At 32.7% G+C, this 18,183-nt stretch overlaps 3 protein-coding genes across 3 annotated transcripts; 2 read left to right on the top strand and 1 right to left on the bottom strand.

Annotated features, from left to right (window-relative positions):
• Window positions 1–905: 905 nt before the first annotated feature.
• HELRODRAFT_187749 (hypothetical protein) lies at window positions 906–3,381 on the bottom strand (the record flags this gene model as incomplete). The annotated part of the gene is made up of 5 exons (XM_009016574.1): window positions 906–1,349; window positions 1,465–2,397; window positions 2,460–2,635; window positions 2,699–2,850; window positions 3,095–3,381. The coding sequence occupies 4 exons, from the start codon at window positions 3,379–3,381 to the stop codon at window positions 1,468–1,470; spliced, it is 1,545 nt and encodes a 514-aa protein (XP_009014822.1). The 3' UTR covers window positions 906–1,349; window positions 1,465–1,467.
• A 2,714-nt stretch (window positions 3,382–6,095) lies between these two features.
• On the top strand, window positions 6,096–12,739 carry HELRODRAFT_187748 (hypothetical protein). Its single transcript, XM_009016573.1, has 4 exons — window positions 6,096–6,348; window positions 7,153–7,234; window positions 11,309–11,399; window positions 11,615–12,739. Exons 1-4 carry the CDS (start codon window positions 6,143–6,145, stop codon window positions 12,499–12,501), a joined length of 1,266 nt encoding a protein of 421 aa, XP_009014821.1. The 5' UTR covers window positions 6,096–6,142; the 3' UTR covers window positions 12,502–12,739.
• Window positions 12,740–14,626: 1,887 nt separating this feature from the next.
• HELRODRAFT_105060 (hypothetical protein) lies at window positions 14,627–17,904 on the top strand. Its single transcript, XM_009016572.1, has 4 exons — window positions 14,627–14,842; window positions 16,059–16,133; window positions 17,084–17,180; window positions 17,327–17,904. Exons 1-4 carry the CDS (start codon window positions 14,809–14,811, stop codon window positions 17,619–17,621), a joined length of 501 nt encoding a protein of 166 aa, XP_009014820.1. The 5' UTR covers window positions 14,627–14,808; the 3' UTR covers window positions 17,622–17,904.
• Window positions 17,905–18,183: the final 279 nt, after the last annotated feature.

Below are 18,183 nucleotides of genomic sequence, written 5' to 3'. Positions count from 1 at the left end.
TTAATTTGATCGGATTTTTCCAAAATTTCCAACTTGTGACGAACTTTTAAAAACTATGGAATTCCATAAAGAAACGAATCTTTAAAACATAGAGATATTTTACCGCAAATTACTATCGAGAAAATAAAAAATTATTAAAAATGGAACATTTTGACAAATTAGGTTATAAAATTCAAAAAATTCATGCTTGTCTACGTTTTTGATGCAATGCAGATGTGTAAGGGTACCTACGAGCGGAGCCTTCCTCATGAATGTCTCGATTGATATACTTCCATCTATAATTGTCTTCAAAACATCTATAGTTTCTTAAGCATCGATTTTGACATTTTTAACAAGCCACAAATCATCTTTCATCATTGTTTTGAATAGGTGAGATATACGTATAGTTATATAATACGTTGAGAAACGTTTGAACGAGTGTTTTGTTACACGAAGTTTCCAATAAATTGCTGAACGGAATACTGCAGTCATATAAACCGAGCCATATACACATTTATCATTTATATATTTATTAGCTTTACGCCAACATAATTTTTTCTGACTGTCCACCATTGGAAACAATACAAGATGTAACGTTTGAGTCTTGTGCTTCCAGTTATCAGCCGTCTCTGTTATGACTGACGGTGTACAGCGTCAGAAGCGCTCCGCTGCATTGTTAAGTTTTCTGGTAACAAACTAAAATATTTGTCATTTCAAGACATTAACTATTGAGTATTTGCAGATTGCACCGTACATTTTGTACTGCCTTTGTTTTTATTTCCAGAAAGAAAAAAATGTAAAAAAAGAAAACTTTAATACGAGAGCCATTTACATTCAAATTGTACAATTACATGGGTAGCACAGCACCAACATTCGCTTGCATGGAAAGCTGTGACGGAAAAAATGTTTCGTAAGTCACACTGATTGTTCCTTGAACGCTTTTGTTGTTCAGAAATTTATTAAAATAATGTGTTATCTCCAAAATAAATATCATAATCATACATAAATATTTCATATTAAAAACGAAAAATAGTTATAAAGTAAGGCGAAACCATTCCTTACAACTAAATTACATGATCAGTGTTTATATAATACGTTAAACGCTATATATATATATATGAATATATATATATATATATATATATATATATATATATATATATATATATATATATGAATACAATTGATATTTAAGTAAAATACATTGCCTACATCAAAAGACAACGTCAATGAAATGTGACGTTGATGATGACTAATAAAAGATCGCAAAAAATCATAATGCAGGACTTGGAACATGGTTGTTCGTCACTAACAATGACATAACACCTTTAATCTAAGGTGAAAAAATAGTTCGGTTTAGAACATAAAACTGTCAGAACAAAATCAAGGACAAAAACATTAACAATATCAACAACATACATAACAAAAACAACTTGAGAATAACAAAATTCAAAAACAAATGGAACAAAATAAATTCAAGATCGCAGATCATGAGATTGGTGATATCAAGATGATCTGCAGGTCCATAACATTTGTGCCTGTCAATCCTGTTTTCAGCAAGTACCTACCAGCGTCCACCTTCGAGAAAAACGTGTAAGAATCATTTGTTCTCAGAAAATCTTCTGCCTTCAAGTTGAGTTTGAGAGCCTGTTTAATGAGCGTTTGATCGCATGAGGCCCCGGCAGCATCTGTAGGCCCATCTTGACCATCAGTACCTGCACTAAGAAAGGTTATGGCATATTTTGACAAAACATCAGTTTCCAGCAGTTTGTTTAGTTCAATAGCAGCTGAGAGGACCATGTGCTGATTTCGACCTCCCATACCCTGTCCAACAACATTTACTGTTGTTTCACCAGCAGCCAATATGCAGACAGGCTTGCTGCACTGATCATACTCTGTAACAACTTTGCACAATTCATTAAGTTGTGACTTCTCTAAGCCTCGGTGTAACAAATCAAATTCATTCTTGACAAGTAACTGGTCAGGTTTGTTCTTACTGTACATGGTTCTGCAGATGTAGTTGATGAGCAGGGCAAACATTTGTCCACGTTCTTCTGCATCACCTGTGACGCTGGAAGACAAGAGGTAAGTACCATAACCCAAAGAATCAGCGTATTTAAGTGCTGAATTAAGGGCTATAACATTACTACCTATGATTACATTATGAACATTTCGGCAATGAAAACTGGCCACACTTTTTTTCAAAGTATGTTCGGATTCTGAATCTTTCTTGAATTCTTCCGATTGTGATCGATCATTCAATACTGTAAAAACTGATTGAGGCACACAGTTCAATAGGTCAAAGTTTTCTAGAAGGTCAAAACATTGCTGGGGCGTAGTGAAATCCTGTGAGGTAGGACCACTTGCAATAAAGTTCAAGTCATTGTTTACAACATCAGAAAGGATCAACGATATGACCTGAAAAAATTTGAGTCTATAAAATTAATTGAAGCATGGCACAAAAATAATTAACTAGACACCTGTGCAGGGAAAGCAGCCTTTGCAAGCCCACCACCTTTCAACTCTTCAAGATGTTTGCGAACAGTGTTCAGCTGCTGTATAGTTGCCCCTTTCTTCGATAACATTTGTGTTACTGTTGACAACTCTTGTAGTGTAAGAGGTGGAGTAGGAGAGGGAAGAAGAGCTGAACCACCACCTTCAAAAAAATGCTTAAATGTAAAAATAAAGTATTAAATATTTTGACAAAAAAAGAATTTACCTGATATCAAAACTAAAACAATGTCATTTTCTCCACATTTTGTTACTAATTTTTTGATTTCTTGAGCTGCCCTGAGTGAGTTTTCATCAGGACAATTGTTAGTGCTGCCTTCAATCAACTTTACTTTGCTTGTAACTGAAGGTAAAAAATCCCTACGAAATATCAACACAAGGTTATTATATAATTATAATATAACATGACACTTATGGTAGATTTACTAAGTCTCTCTAATTGAAATGGAAAAAACTAAATTAAAAAAATGTAAATTTTAGCATAAAAAAATATGAATATCACATAAAAATAAATAAACTAATAATATAATATAATAATTAAAATATTAACTAATATTATAATTATATTAATCAATAAATGAAATTATAAAATAATACAGCAAACCATTTTCCAAAAGATTTTAGTGTGGATTGAATTCCAGAAGGAATGCTTGCAATGCCATCTACAATGTGATCTCCTAAAATATCTTCAGCTGTTTTCACCATTCCAATGACCGCCTTTCCAAATGCAACAATGTGCACGTTGTTATTTAGCACATACGACTGATCGCCAACCGACAAGATGTTTCCAGATATCTTCAGCGAATTCAGCATCATAGTACAAGGAGTTACGGATTTCAGCGAAACATTGAACAACTCAAAAGCGTGATTCCTCAACTTCACTGCTTCCATTTTGGATGCCACGGCGGATAATTCTGAAACTTTTTGGTGAGGTGGTGGTGACTGAACCTTCCTTACAAAACTGTGGTTCACTTTGATGACAATACGTCTAAATAATAGTGAACTTACCTGCTTTTTTATGTTTATCATAATTGTTTTATTTAGTGAAAAAAACAACATTAAAATTAAAATCTAAAAATATCCTGCGGCACTGGTTCTTAACTCGCAATCCCCATTCATGTTCGAAATAAGTAATCAAACAGTGGAAAACATCAAAACATTCGTGAAATTGGAAATAAAATTTACATATGTTTTGATCGTTATTCAAGGTATATGGTATATGGTAATAAATAAATAAATGAATAAAGAAATAAATAAATAGATAAAGGTAGTTTAAGTATATGGTAATAAATAAATAAATAATCAAATAAATAAATAAAGGTAATGTTAACCTTCCATACTCACGTTTAAAATACTTGAGTCCTATTTTATACAAAGTTGTAACTTGGAATTCATTTTATCTCATATGACTATTCCATGCATGTAGATATATGTATCAAAATTTTATGTGTGTGATGAGTGTTCTTAGTATATGGTTTTTGGTGTCATACGAATTGGACGAACGATGACATAGTGTTAACGGGGTTAACGAACTGTAGCACAACACACAACAGCTAAACAACAACAAACATCCAAAGTTCATTTTCTTAATTATTCAATCAGTATTCAATCGACTATATATTGTTTATATATTATATATTGACTGAGTTTGTAACTGGTTGGCATTTCTGATTATTTTTAACCTTATTTAAAGAACAAGATATGTAAATTGATAAAATTTAATCATCTTTTAAGAAATATAAAGTATATTTTAGATGCACAACACAACAAGTAGGTATTGTAAATAATACGGTATCTGTAGCACGCACGTTGATAACTTGTGGTGTTTTTATGTACTTTTCTTTAAGCAGTAGTTAACAATTCTACTTAATCATTTTATGCTGGGATTGCTCTCTTTCTAGTAAAACTTTCCTGGCGGTAAGGGCAGCAATGGCGCCACATATGCAGAAAAATTTTTGAGTACAAGTACTCAAATATCGAGAACAATTGATTTCAAACATGACAAAAAAGTTGGCATGCATTTATTGACGAAACCAGATTATAGACATTCAGACTTATCGTTACCTTTAAAAGAAAAAATTTTTTTATCTGTTGTGTAAAATATTAATACTATAATTAAGCTGTATTGGTTGAGAAATTGGTGGATAGTTAATAACCAGCGGCGGATTCAGCCGTATCTCCAACCAGTTTTATCTGTTATAAAATTCATCAACATGTAGTTGTTTTGCGTTACTTATATACTTGTTTTCAATGAAATATATCTTTAAAAATTTAATTTTACACTTTGATCAGAAATTAATTAAAAAAATCTTTTTAGCATACATCTACATATATTGCGTATTGGCCTCGCTTGTACTCGTTCGTTAATGTTCAGCTACCTACATTCCATTGTTATTACCAATAATATATAGGGGCGCTGTCGAAAAAGCTAAAGCCGGCACTGAACCAACTGATATAATTTCGTCATTCCTGATTAAGCAAGATAATTATCCTTATAAATGGAAAATTCTTATCCTCCTCCGCAATAGCGCCAAGCCACACGTCGCACAACGGTCGTTAAAAAAAACCTGATCGCCCGCTGGGCTACCAGATTTAGCATCACTCACCATGCGTACCAGACCTTTCACTAACAAATATTCTATTTTTTCAAACACCTTAACGAATTTTGGTGAAAAGAGTGCTTCAAAACCGATGATGCCATAAAAAAGCCTTTTAACAGTTTGCCGTCTCCATCAACGAATGTTTTTTTCTTGTTGGCGCAGATGAGCGTTGATTGCAACGGTTCTTATTTCGGTCGAATATCTTGTATAATAGAAGCCAAAAATCTCATTTTAAAGGGACGCAACGCAATCGACAATATTTTTACACCAACCTAATAATTTTCTCAACGTAATGTAAAAAGTTAACCGTGTTTGAAAAATTTGTGGGAGCTGCAACTTTCCTGCTCCTCCTGGCTACAGCCTTGTTTTCAGATTTGACCACAGACTTTCTTAAAAAACACATATTCTGAAAGCATTAATCAATATATTTTAGTGCTGAAAAAGCTTACGATAAAGTATGGTCGCATGAAATTGTAAGTTCAGGGAAGAGCGACCAGAACGTGTAAACTAAAAAACTTATTATAACAGATAAAGTATGATTGGTATAAGAAGGACGCTAGAAAAAGAAGAACCATGCAGAGGTGATCTATTGTTAATTCAAATGTATGAAATTGTAAACGGTACAGATGTTATAAATTGGCATAATGAACCGATATTTAGGTTTGACCCAGAAACAAGAGTATATAATAAATGATCAAGAATGGAAATAGTAAAAACTGCCGGAAAAAATGTACTAAACTAAAATATTTTGCAAATGTATGAAATAAATCAATTAAAAAACAATTAAAATGAATGAATTCTTTAAAAAATAATTTAATATTTATTAATAAACTATAAAATGTAAATATTGACACAATTTGAAGAGTTTCATAGAAACTGAAGAATGAGACCAGGTCATGGATATAAAACGTACAAAAAGTGTACGCGGGTGCGTTCGAGGGCCTGTATAGATATATAAGGCGTTATAATGCGGTTATTATTTCTGGGGGTAAACATAGTTTTCAGTTTCATATAAACCATAAGAGCGATAAATAATTCTCTGATTTCAGACAATGTTGAACAGCCAAGGAGCGGGCGGCGGTGTGAACAAACAATTTGAAATAAGTTCGCTAGGATCGAATTACGAAAATAAAGAAAAGGTCGGAGGACCCATCAGAAATTTTAAAGCAGAAAAGTACGAAAAAACGGAATTTCCATTATGTCCTGATGCTGGAGATTCTTATGAGAAACTGAAGAAAATTGGCCAAGGCACTTTTGGGTAGTTTTCATATTTTACTTTTGCTTCCACTTTTTTGTGACTATTTTTTTTTATTAGTTTTGACCTGAGCTGAGAATGAATTAATTCAATTTAAAACTTGCAAATTGTGCTGTGATTCATCATATTATTATTGTTGGCTGGGATGTTATGTTATGTTATTTATTGCTTTGTTCATTCTTATATTTATTGTTGTTATGGTGATTGTACTTTTGTAATGTAATCGTTTTATTATTCCATTCATCTCTATAGCCTATAGTGTTTGCATATTTTTTAGTAAGTAAACGTAAATAAGAAAAAAATAAATATTTAATATTGTGTATAAACCTCTTTAGCTCTATTCTATGCTAATATAACTAAACTAATTACAACTTCACTAAACTAACTGAACTAAACTGTAAATTGTAGATGTGTAAACAAGAGTGGGAAGTCAAGTCAAAATCATAAGCGCAGGTGTTTCAACAGAAACATTTCTATTAAGTCGACATAATAATATTATAAGTCGACATAGAAATGGCTTGTCTGATTTTATTCTCTACTGTAACTATTATAAATGTAAGAAAACAATATGAGATTGAGTTACTGTTAATGTATTATTGTAAGTTATGAAACATTAACATGTTTTGTTTTCAATTATATTATGAAGACCCTAATGTAAATGTTTTGTTTTTGGCTTGCATGTTAAACCTTTTTTGTCATGAAGTAGCTTCTTCATCATCAAGGTAGTTTATTATATCTGTATTGACATTCAAAACTTCACACTGTGAAGGAAAGTTTAGCCTCAATTTTTGTTCTTGATTACTTTAGAGAGGTTTTCAAAGCAAGATGCAAACACACAAAGAAACTTGTAGCCTTGAAGAAGGTCCTCATGGATAATGAAAAAGAGGGAGTATGTAGTATTTTTTTCCCATTTTCAATTTCATCTTTGTTTCACAATCCTAGCCTATAATTTATTTTAAAAAGTTTTTTATTTTTATGTTCTCCCGTTATTTTTTTTCTAAATGTTCACAATTTAAATTGTTAAGATCTAAACTCTGTACATTTATATATCTTTGTTGTTATTAACTTCAATACACTTTTAGATTCCTTTTCTCCCTTTTTCAAGTTGTTTGGTTTCCGGTGCATTAAGAAAGTAGTTTGATCCATTAATTAAATGCGTTTTGTTTGTATATATTTTAAAATCAGTTTAATTAATCAGTATTATTAGTATAAATAGTAACAGGTTAAGTGCCTGAATAGTAAACTAAAAACTCCAGATGAGTTGCATCAAGTGCCAAACTGCTTTAGATAAGTTCAATAATGCAGATTGTAATGCTATGATAATTCTCTTAACCGGATGAAACATATGTATGAAAAATTATGTTAATTGTTAGATGCCAGAGATATTTGGTTAGAGCTTCATCATTTGTATGATGATGTTAACAAGACAGAGCATACAACTTGTGCATGAAGTTTTTCAACTACAAGATGGATGAAAATTATGATGTTCCTCATCTGTATCTGTATCCAAGGATTTGTTTTAGAGCTCCCCTATTGAATAACTTCAGATCAGAAGTGCTAGCTTTACTTGAAAATACCAAAACAAATGATATTTCAAATGTTTCTTGAAAACATGTTGATTCATATTGTTGAATTTCTTCAAATCTACAGGTAGTGAGTTCCAGATTTGTGCAGATGAAACAGAAAATTTTCTCTTCCTAAAACGAGACAGATTGAATTTAGGAAGCAAGAACACCATTATCAGAGGACCTCAGTCGACTCCAATTTGCAATTTTGAAACTAATTGTAGTTGTTCTTTCAAATAAATTGGAGCCTAACCCTAACCCTACACCATATTTTTTTGAATTAGAAACCAATCAAGATGAGAAGTGAAATAGTTAAAGTCATAGTTAAGTTATAGTTAAGTTAAAGTCAGTCAGTCAGCCTTACAGATCAGCAGTTGGTGCCTTGATGTACTTGATGACAGTGACAAGACTAGATATTGCATATGCAGTTGGAGTAGCATGCAGAAGTCTGGAAAATGTCTAAAGCAGATTTTTAGACATTTGCAAAATAGGTACTGCTGATGTTGGTGTTGTTCATAGATCTGGTCAAAACAATGCATTAACAGCTTTCAGTGATGTTGATCATGGAGGATATAAGACGAGTGGAAAATCGACATCAGGAGTGACCTGTACGTTTGCTGGAAGCGTGATCAGCTGAATTAGTCAACGTCAATAAGGAGCATAAATAGTTGCAGCAAGCGAGGCAACTCCGGAAGTAGTATGGTTCAAGCGATCGTTGAACGACATTGTTGAGTTTAAGAAAATTCCAAAAAATTTTGTTGGCAATGAAGCAGCAATTCGTTTAACGAATAATCCAGAACTTCATAGACGAACAAAGTATATTCATTCGACATTTTTTTGTCCAAGAAAAAGTTGCTGAAGAAGAAGTTTCAGTTGAACCAGTAGCGACAGAATTTGAGCAGAATGCAGCACAGATGGTTGAAGATTGGAACACCAGACTGGCCGATCATGGATTCAAAGTCAACATCAGCAAAACCAAAGCAATGAACACTGGTGAACCCATTCAATCCACAGCTACTGGACGATGGCCCTGTTCAGTTTGTAAAGCTGGTGTAGGTAACAATTCAATCAAGTGTCAGCAGTGTAACCAGTGGTGTCACAAACGTTGTTCAAAAATAATTGGTAATTTATCTAAAGTGTCCAATTTTGTTTGGCTTGCTTGCATCAATCCACAACAACAAATTTGAAATAGCTATGTTTTTGAAGCCATTAAGGTAGAGAAAGTCACATCGTTTCAATATCTAGGGGATGTTCTGGACTGTACTGGAACAGCTGAAGCTGCCGTTCGAGCACGCATACATGCAGTCTGGAATAAATGGCATCTCCTTGCCTCTATATTGACGCGGCGTGACATCCCACTACCACTACGATCAAGACTTTATAAATCTGTGATACGTCCGGTGTTATAGGATGCAGAAACACGGCCAATGACAACCAAACTGGAACAACAACGTCACCGAACCGATATGAAAATGCTCTGATGGATGCAACGAATTAGTCTGAAGGACCACATCAAATCTACCGAAATCCTGCGTCGTGCTGGTTTAGATGATATAAAGGACGAATGCCGGCAACACCGTCTGCGGTGGTTTGGTCATGTCAAACAAAGTGGAAACAGTGCCATAACTTCTCTTGCAGATGTTGAAGTACCTGGCTCACGTCCCAAAGGCCGTCCAAAGAAGTCCTGGTCGCAAACAATCGAGCAAGACATGAAAGCTCTAAATTTAAATGACAACTGACAACTAAATTTACAACTGATCGTCTAATTTGGCGCAAAAAATTGATGGCAAAGAAAACAACTTTCTACCTCGGGGGGATTTGGGTTTCTGGACGCTAAACGAAGATTGATTGACTGTAGCGACAGAATTTGAAGTTGCTGATGCTCTGACAAAACCTATGCCAGGACCCAGACTCATGCGTTTGTTAATCATAATGGGTCTTATGGAACATTTGTAACGAGTTTCATGTTTGTTGCAAAATGAGAAGGTGTTAATATTTAAGTTTTGTCAAAAACATTATTGGACTCTGTACATTTAAATATCTATGTTGTTAGACACTTATTCCCCTTTTTCCAAATTGTTTGATTTCCAGTGCGTTAATAAAGTAGTTTGTTCAATCAATCAATCATCGTTTAGTGTCCAGAGACCCAGTTTGTTCCTTTAATTAAAAGTGTTTTGTTTGTATATATTTTAAATATTTTTAGTCCTGGTTATGACATTAAACTGACCCTCACTGCCTTGTGAGTGATGTTGGATCATCAAAGGCTAGGCCCACCGCTTATAACTGTGGTTGCGTAAGGAAGGGCGTCCTGCGTAAAAATTAGCCAAATAAATTACTAATGATGACAGAAGTGACAATGACCCTCATCGAGGGGTATTTCGGTTTCATCATAGGTAGCCAAACGGCAACCCCCGATCTCGGGGAAAATGTCGTCTAAACGTGTGTTGTTGTTGTTTTTGTTGTATATATTTTAAAATCATTTAAATTAATCATTATTATTAGTATGAATTGTAACAAATGTGTTTTCTATAAGCTGAACCTTCTTTAATATTTCATGTTTCTTTACACTTTACTCAAACTCGTTTTCAAATTTACAAATTTATCTAATGAAAATAAATCGAAGTGCTTCTTATTTCATTTATTTTTAGATCTTTTATTCTAAGCGGATAATTTTCCATCGAGTTTCGATGACTCAAACTGAACCATGATTATATTTCTAAGGTACAGTCAGACCTCTGTATGGCTTCAGGAAATCAATTCACTATATAGAAATTTCGTTATATAGAATTTGTTTGGGAAAAAATCTCTTTTGGGAAAAAATCTCTTATTTCTTATTCATATGATAAATATTGATGAAGAAGTCATTTAATCATTTATTTTTATAACAAAAAATATAAAGCATAATTACAAAAATTATTAAAAATAACTTATTATTATATGTATGTGCTTACATTATATGTATACAACAAAATGCATGATACGTAAAACAGTAATGCGAGAATTTAACTTTTAATTTACTATGTTTAACAATTTTTGTTTAAATTTTCAGGTGTTTCTTTCAACTTTTATGAATTGTGTTTGTTACAGAGGTATTATTTTCGTTCTATAAATTTATAGAAACAGTTTTTATTAGAAAAATTCCAAGTGACATAAAGAAAACTTTATGTAGAGAGATTTTCGTTGTATAGAAGTTCGTTGTAAGGAGGTCTGACTGTATTGTTTTTTCATACACTATTCATACAACATAACATCTACCTACAATATGAATGAATTGTTGAATTCTATTTCAGTTACATCTTTATTTGTAAATGAAATGACATAATACATTAAGACTGTAATGCCTTGAATTATTATTTTGAATGTAAATACAAAATCACATTGTTTTATGTTCTATTCAGTTTCCAATTACAGCTTTGAGAGAAATAAGAATTCTTCAGCTTCTCAAGCATGAAAATGTTGTCAACCTTATTGAGATATGCAGGACAAAAGGTTTTATTTAATATATTTGTTGTGTGTGTGTGTGTGTGTGTGTGTGTGTGTGTGTGTGTGTGTGTGTGTGTGTGTGTGTGTGTGTGTGTGTGTGTGTGTGTGTGTTTACAGTAGTTATTTACCAAAACAACACATGATCATGATGGCGATAATAATATGGGTGATGACAATGATAAATAAATGAAATTTATAAATTCATAAATTCTTGTGAACAGCATATGCACAGAATCGATACAGAAGTCAATTCTACTTGGTATTTGATTTCTGTGAGCACGACCTGGCCGGACTTTTAGCCAATTCGAGCGTCATCTTCTCTCTTGGAGAAATAAAAAAAGTGATGCAGCAGCTGCTGAACGGTTTGTTTTTCATACATTACAACAAAATACTTCATAGAGACATGAAAGCTGCCAACATTCTTATAACTAAAAATGGGGTTCTCAAGCTGGCTGATTTTGGGCTAGCAAGGGCTTACAGCATAAGCAAAAATCAACCAAATAGATACACAAACAGAGTGGTAACACTTTGGTACCGTCCACCTGAGTTGTTGTTAGGGGAACGAGATTATGGGCCTCCAATTGATCTCTGGGGTGCAGGATGCATAATGGCCGAGATGTGGACTCGAAGTCCAATTATGCAAGGTGGCACGGAGCAGCATCAATTAACGCTCATCACTCAACTGTGTGGTTCCATCAATATCGAAACATGGCCAGGAGTAGAAAAATTAGAACTTTTTAACAGGATAGAGTTGCCAAAAGGTCAGAAACGCCGAGTGAAAGATAGATTAAAGAATTACGTCACAGATCGTTACGCTATAGATCTGTTGGACAAACTCTTAATCTTAGATCCTAAACAGCGAATAGATTCAGACAATGCTCTCAATCATGATTTTTTTTGGCAGGAACCGATGCCTGTAGATTTAGCCAAAATGTTATCACACCACACCACTTCTATGTTTGAGATGCTGGCTCCTCCTCGCAAGGGCAGAATCATGCAAGGTATGCCTCAACAACAACCACATCACCCCCTTCCTCATGCAAGGCCTCCCCTCCCAAATGCATCATTGCTATCTAATAATGATCAGCACTTCGAAAGAGTCTTCTAGTTTGTTCTCCTGTGATTTATGTTGTAAAAATTATATACAGATTCATTTAATGCTTTCTTTCATATACTTTTATGCAGCTACGGACGGATGCGAACATTTATGTTTTATTATGTTGTGCATTTTATTTTGTTACAGTTAAATTATTTAAGCTGTAAGTAATTAAATTGTTCTCATTCGTTTACTAAATACATGCCATATTTCTATTGGTTTATGTGAAATAAAAGTTTGAATTTTACAATTTTGGTTTAAATTTCATTTCAAGTTGTTTAAAAGTACAAAAAAAGTATGTTTATATTGTTCTTGATAACCGTTTATTTGAAGTTTGGTTGATCGCGATAAAATCGTTACTCCCTCCAGTTGACTCGCTGCGGTTAGGCCACTGAAAGAAATTAACAAAAATTGATTTATTCATTCATACGCTCGTTTATCCGTTTATTCGTTCATTCATTCTATGTTTGTTGTCGTCTTCATAACGATGCTCAGAAAATTACTAAATCTTATAGATACTAATTTTTTCTAGTTGAGAAACATCATCATCATTTTCCATAATGACAAAATCTATTCTTTCAGCGGTACATGTTTGCGCGCACGTAAGCTATTAGCTGCTGTCCTGCATTAGCGTGCTTTTAATTTTTATTTCAATCAATCAATTAGCTTATAAAGCGCTATTTCCGCGATTTTCAACAGCGCTCCTCAATGAATTTTGCAAACAGATGGGTCTTGAGATCCGCTCTGAACTTCGCAAGTGATGGAGAAGTAGTCAGAGAAGTAGCTAGAGAGTTCCAGAGAAAAGGACCAGAAAAAGCAAAAGCAGATTTGGCAAAAGAGTGTTTAACACGAGTTAATTTTTATTTAAACCTTTATGTTTTTTTCTGAATATTCACAATAGGTAAAGCCAATCGTACTTGGTTTTAGTTTACATAATTTTGTATTTATTTTTTAATCTATAGTACTATCAATAACTGTTTGCGTTTCTCTTTTTTTTTTGTTTTCTTGTCAGAGGTGTACCTGTGTAAGAGACATTGGGATTTGGACCTCTCACAATGGATGTTTTCGTTTGGTAGATAAATTTAAGGAAATCTTTATATAAAATTAGGTTTAATATTGTTGCAGTGACGCTTGCAGATTTTAAAAATTGCGTTTTTATAATGATAATTAGTAAAAAGTCAATTACCTAACTCTATATACTTATACCTATACAGACCCTCGAAAGCACCCGCATCCATTTACAGTTGCGTTTTAGAGTCTGGTTTTTTAGATTCTTTAGTTTCCATGAACAATTTCATCAAACTCATCAAATTTTACAATTTTTATAGTTTATTAATAAATATTTAATCATTTAAAAAAAATTCTATTAATTTTAATTATTTTTTAAGTGATTTATTTAATGCATTTCCATACATATTTTATATCTTTTTCTGTCGTACGTAGAGCCGACCTGATTTGAGATCGTCTACTACCACTGATCAATTATAAAACTCGTCAACGTAAACATAATTATCCAATCACCACTTAATCAATTTATCAAGATATAACCTTAATCCCAAGACATTCGTGGTTTGTTGCAACTCCGTCAAACACAGAGTTGGTTACATGTTATTCTATTTTTAAACTTAAACTTTCGTTCCACAAATGCAGTCCACACCACACGACGCACATACACATTATGCGCGTGCAAGAACTTCATCACACGCGCATAATATTCTGTGAGTTTCGGGCAGACCAATTTGAACCACTCCATCGTGATCCAGTAGTATCAGTGCTTGACATTGCACTTCACGGACTGAGCTAACTCGATGATAATATTTCTATTGAACATATCAATTATTTATTTAGTCACTAAATAATTAATTATTTAATTTATTTATTGGTTTTTAAAATTATTATTTTATTTACCATACCTTACCATGGATATAACCATGTACGTAACCCATTTTGTTTGATATATTTTCTTTGTTTTATAATATTGTTTTGCATGTTGTAACCAAGTACTTAGTTTTTGCCTCTGTCGGATTTTATTTAATTTTACTGCATTTTTTGTGGCATTTATTTATGTAAATTCTATGTGGTTTTAATATATGCCTAAAAAAAATTACTACAAGTACTGTTTTAATTCTTTGCTGTTGATAGTTGTTCTAGGCTTGTAAAAGTGAATTTGGTTATTCAGATATAAATATCCTCGCCGGTTGCTTTTTATCTTAATTTATTTAGTTAATATTAAACTTTTGCTTTGCGCTGAAAGAAACGTCTCCTATTTGTTAATACATACCTAACAGGAGAATTCCCCAGTCATCAACAATTTTCAACATGGCTTCTTCTAGAGGAATGGCTCTTTATGCAGGTTTTGTTTTTTTTTGTTGGTTTCTTCTATTGATTCAATTTCAATCAATTGGCTTGCACAGTCAGGCCAAGTAGTTTAATAAATAATAATTTTGAGACGAAAGGGAAAAATCGAATTTAGATGCAGCTTCTACAAATTTAAAAATATATATTCATATTGTAATTGTTTCATGAAGTTTTTCTGTCATATTTATTGATTTATTATTCTTATCCATCTTCTTTATGATTATTATTATAAATTCATGATCATATTAGGGCCTAATAAATAAGGGCATAAGGTTGGACTAGGCTGAAATTGTTTTCTTAAATCTGGCCATATTCAAATTTAACCAGATTTAAAAAGAAAATCTGACAGAAGTAAATACTTTTTTATGTACAAACATAATTTACACAATTATGAATATTAAAAATATGTATATACTGATAATTTTTGTAATTTACCAAAGTATTTGGTTAAGAAATATGTTTTGTTTTAGTGTTTTTATTCGACGACGCATGCTGACCAGATGTGAACAATGTCCTACATTTTAATGTATGATACATATTTTAACATTTCTAAAAAGTTTAGGCCAAAACTTGGATCATAGCTCAAGTTTCGCTTTTAGCCAAAACAAAAATTCTAGTCTGGTTGAACTTTACACTTAAGCCTATAATGTACAATAAAAATCTTTATTTGCTCCTCAAAATTAATAAAGAAATCCAAATTGATAAAAAGAAGGCAGGATGACTGTGATGGAGTTCACTGAGGAGCTCATCCAGTACGGCCACCTAATCTCAAGTAGTTAATGTTCTACAGTATTTTTTACATTTTAGATACCCCACAGTCTAGAAGAAATACATAAATTATAACGTGTTAAATAAGTACAAAATATCACATAACTTGAAAGGTTGTTAGCAAGTTAGCAAAAAATAAACTTAAGGCTACCATTCAATGCATGCTATGATGATTGCTTTTTATATATTGTGGAATAAATAAACAGGCAATTTAAAGATAATTACTTAAACATATCAATGGGTGTTGTCAAGGGGTGCTTGGAGATGAAATCTCCCATACAATCGAACCTTTATCTAGGTTTAACGTAAAATAGAAAAGATGTTTATATAAATTTTGAATTAAAATGCTTATGTTTTATTCATAACAAACCCTAGCAACAAAAAGTTTCTTAATGGAGTGAATATATTAATATATGAATGTTTTAATTGCTTGTTTGTTTCAGATGAACAGCAGAAGATGAGGTTCCAAGTCGAATTGGAATTTGTTCAATGCCTGGCTAATCCTAATTACCTGAATTGTTAGTGTCTTCATTGTTCATTTAATTAAACTAAAAATGGTAATAAATTGTTTTCTGCTTTCATTACAACAAACTATAAAGCGAATATTTATAGGCGAAAACCATGGAGAAAATGATGACTTCACAATACGTTCTTGCATGTTTATATGCGTGTATATAATATACGTGCATGAGCTCCCTTGCATTGAGGCGTTTCCTACTTCATTTTAAATGAAGCAGGCCCGATGCTTCAGATGCGATAAGCCCGGTATGGGTCTGTCTTAAGCGAACCTTCATCGAAATTACAGGAGCTTCTGTAGGTCATGTTCGTGTTCAAGTCTGGATTGTGGTATAGGTGAATCAAGAAAACGAGTATGTGGTAGGTTGAGAAATTGCTCGATTGTGGCTTTATCTGTTTGAGCTGGCTTTCCTCTGGGGCGCATGTGGCTGATATTGTGTAGTGGTGAAGTGGAGATTAACTCTGAGTGCGTTTCACGGAGATATCTAATTTACGTTTTTGTTTGATCCTATCTGACAATTCTGCAGCTACTTTTACCTTTTCAGTTTTAAATTATTATCTGATTTTAATTTTAAATTATTATCTGATTTTAATTTATTTCTTGCTGTTTATATATTTTATTGCTTAAATGAATTTTATATCTGCCTCTATGAATTTTTTTCAATTTTTCAATGTTATCTTTTCAATGTTTCACTTTTACACTCTAATTGCTTCTGAAGAGTTACAATTTGTTTGTTTGATTTTGTTGGTTTTGAATGATACGTTTGTTTTTTACCTAGATGGCACTTTCATGGACACCATAATAGTATTTGATTGTTTTGTGAAGTTCCTTTTTCGAAATTTTATTCTTTGTTTTGTAAACGTTGTTTAAATAATGCAGTTAAAATATATGCCAAATAAACGAACAAACAAATACATGAATAAATAAATATTAATATGCTATCATTGACAGACTTGGCACAGCGAGGAAATTTTAAGGAGCCAACGTTCATAAACTATCTGAAGTACCTGCTGTACTGGAGGGAGCCCGAGTATGCCAAGTATTTGAAGTAATCATTTGGAGTTCATTTTATTGTAGCTTCTCTTTCAATGAAAAATTAATTTAGTTTGAAACTGGAAAGTTCATGAGTGAATTAATTTTGTGAAACTAACTATGCTAAAAGTTATTAAGGAAACAATTTTGAAACTCTTTTAGGTATCCACAATGTTTGCACATGTTGGATTTGCTGCAGTACGAATCTTTCAGACAAGAACTCATGAATACTCACTGTGCACGTTTCATCGAGGATCAACAGCTGCTACACTGGCAACATTACCTGAGAACGAGGACGAAGTTGGTGCAAGAGCAAGCAGATCTGATTTCAAAATCTACACAGCCAGTCACAACCACGCAAACACCCACCAATACTAACTCCACATCTCTTTCAAACCAATCTAACATTTCACAGAATTTTATGTCACCCATAACACCAAATATATTTTTAAAATAATTATTTTGTCGAATATTATGTTATTTGGACTTAAAGATATCTACTTAATCTCAAAATATAGCATTTGGATTCGCGGTTCGATAAAATGCTATGAATTGTCGATATTTATTTCAGCATATCTTTTATTTCTTTGACTTTTTCTTTAAATAAGATCAGTTAAAAATTTCTCAGCTTCAGTTGAATGCAATGTATATAGTATAACACTAATTTTTTACTTGTTTTATATTTATATCTAACAAGTTATTCCTCTTTTGATTTCTTAATCTTTGTAAATAAACTGGCATGAAAAAATCGAGGGTTACAAAATATTTGACGTTCTAGTTATGTAGTTGCGATAATTTGTGTAATTTTGAAAATACTTCGGTTCCAATATGAAAAATGGTTTTTATTCCCCTTCAATGCATCTCGTGAGCACTACGACGATTTGTTCTATTTTCGTTGAAAAATGATGGCAATGTATGCTAGAATGCGTTCAACGTAAGGTAGTCTATTTTTTGAGATGACAATGTTCCGTCGACTGAAAACTAATGCACATCTCTAATTGTTCGGGCATCATCTTTGG

Source organism: Helobdella robusta (assembly GCF_000326865.2).
Source record: "Helobdella robusta unplaced genomic scaffold HELROscaffold_182, whole genome shotgun sequence".
Lineage (NCBI taxonomy): Eukaryota > Metazoa > Annelida > Clitellata > Rhynchobdellida > Glossiphoniidae > Helobdella > Helobdella robusta.
This window is presented reverse-complemented; position numbering and strand designations above follow the sequence as displayed.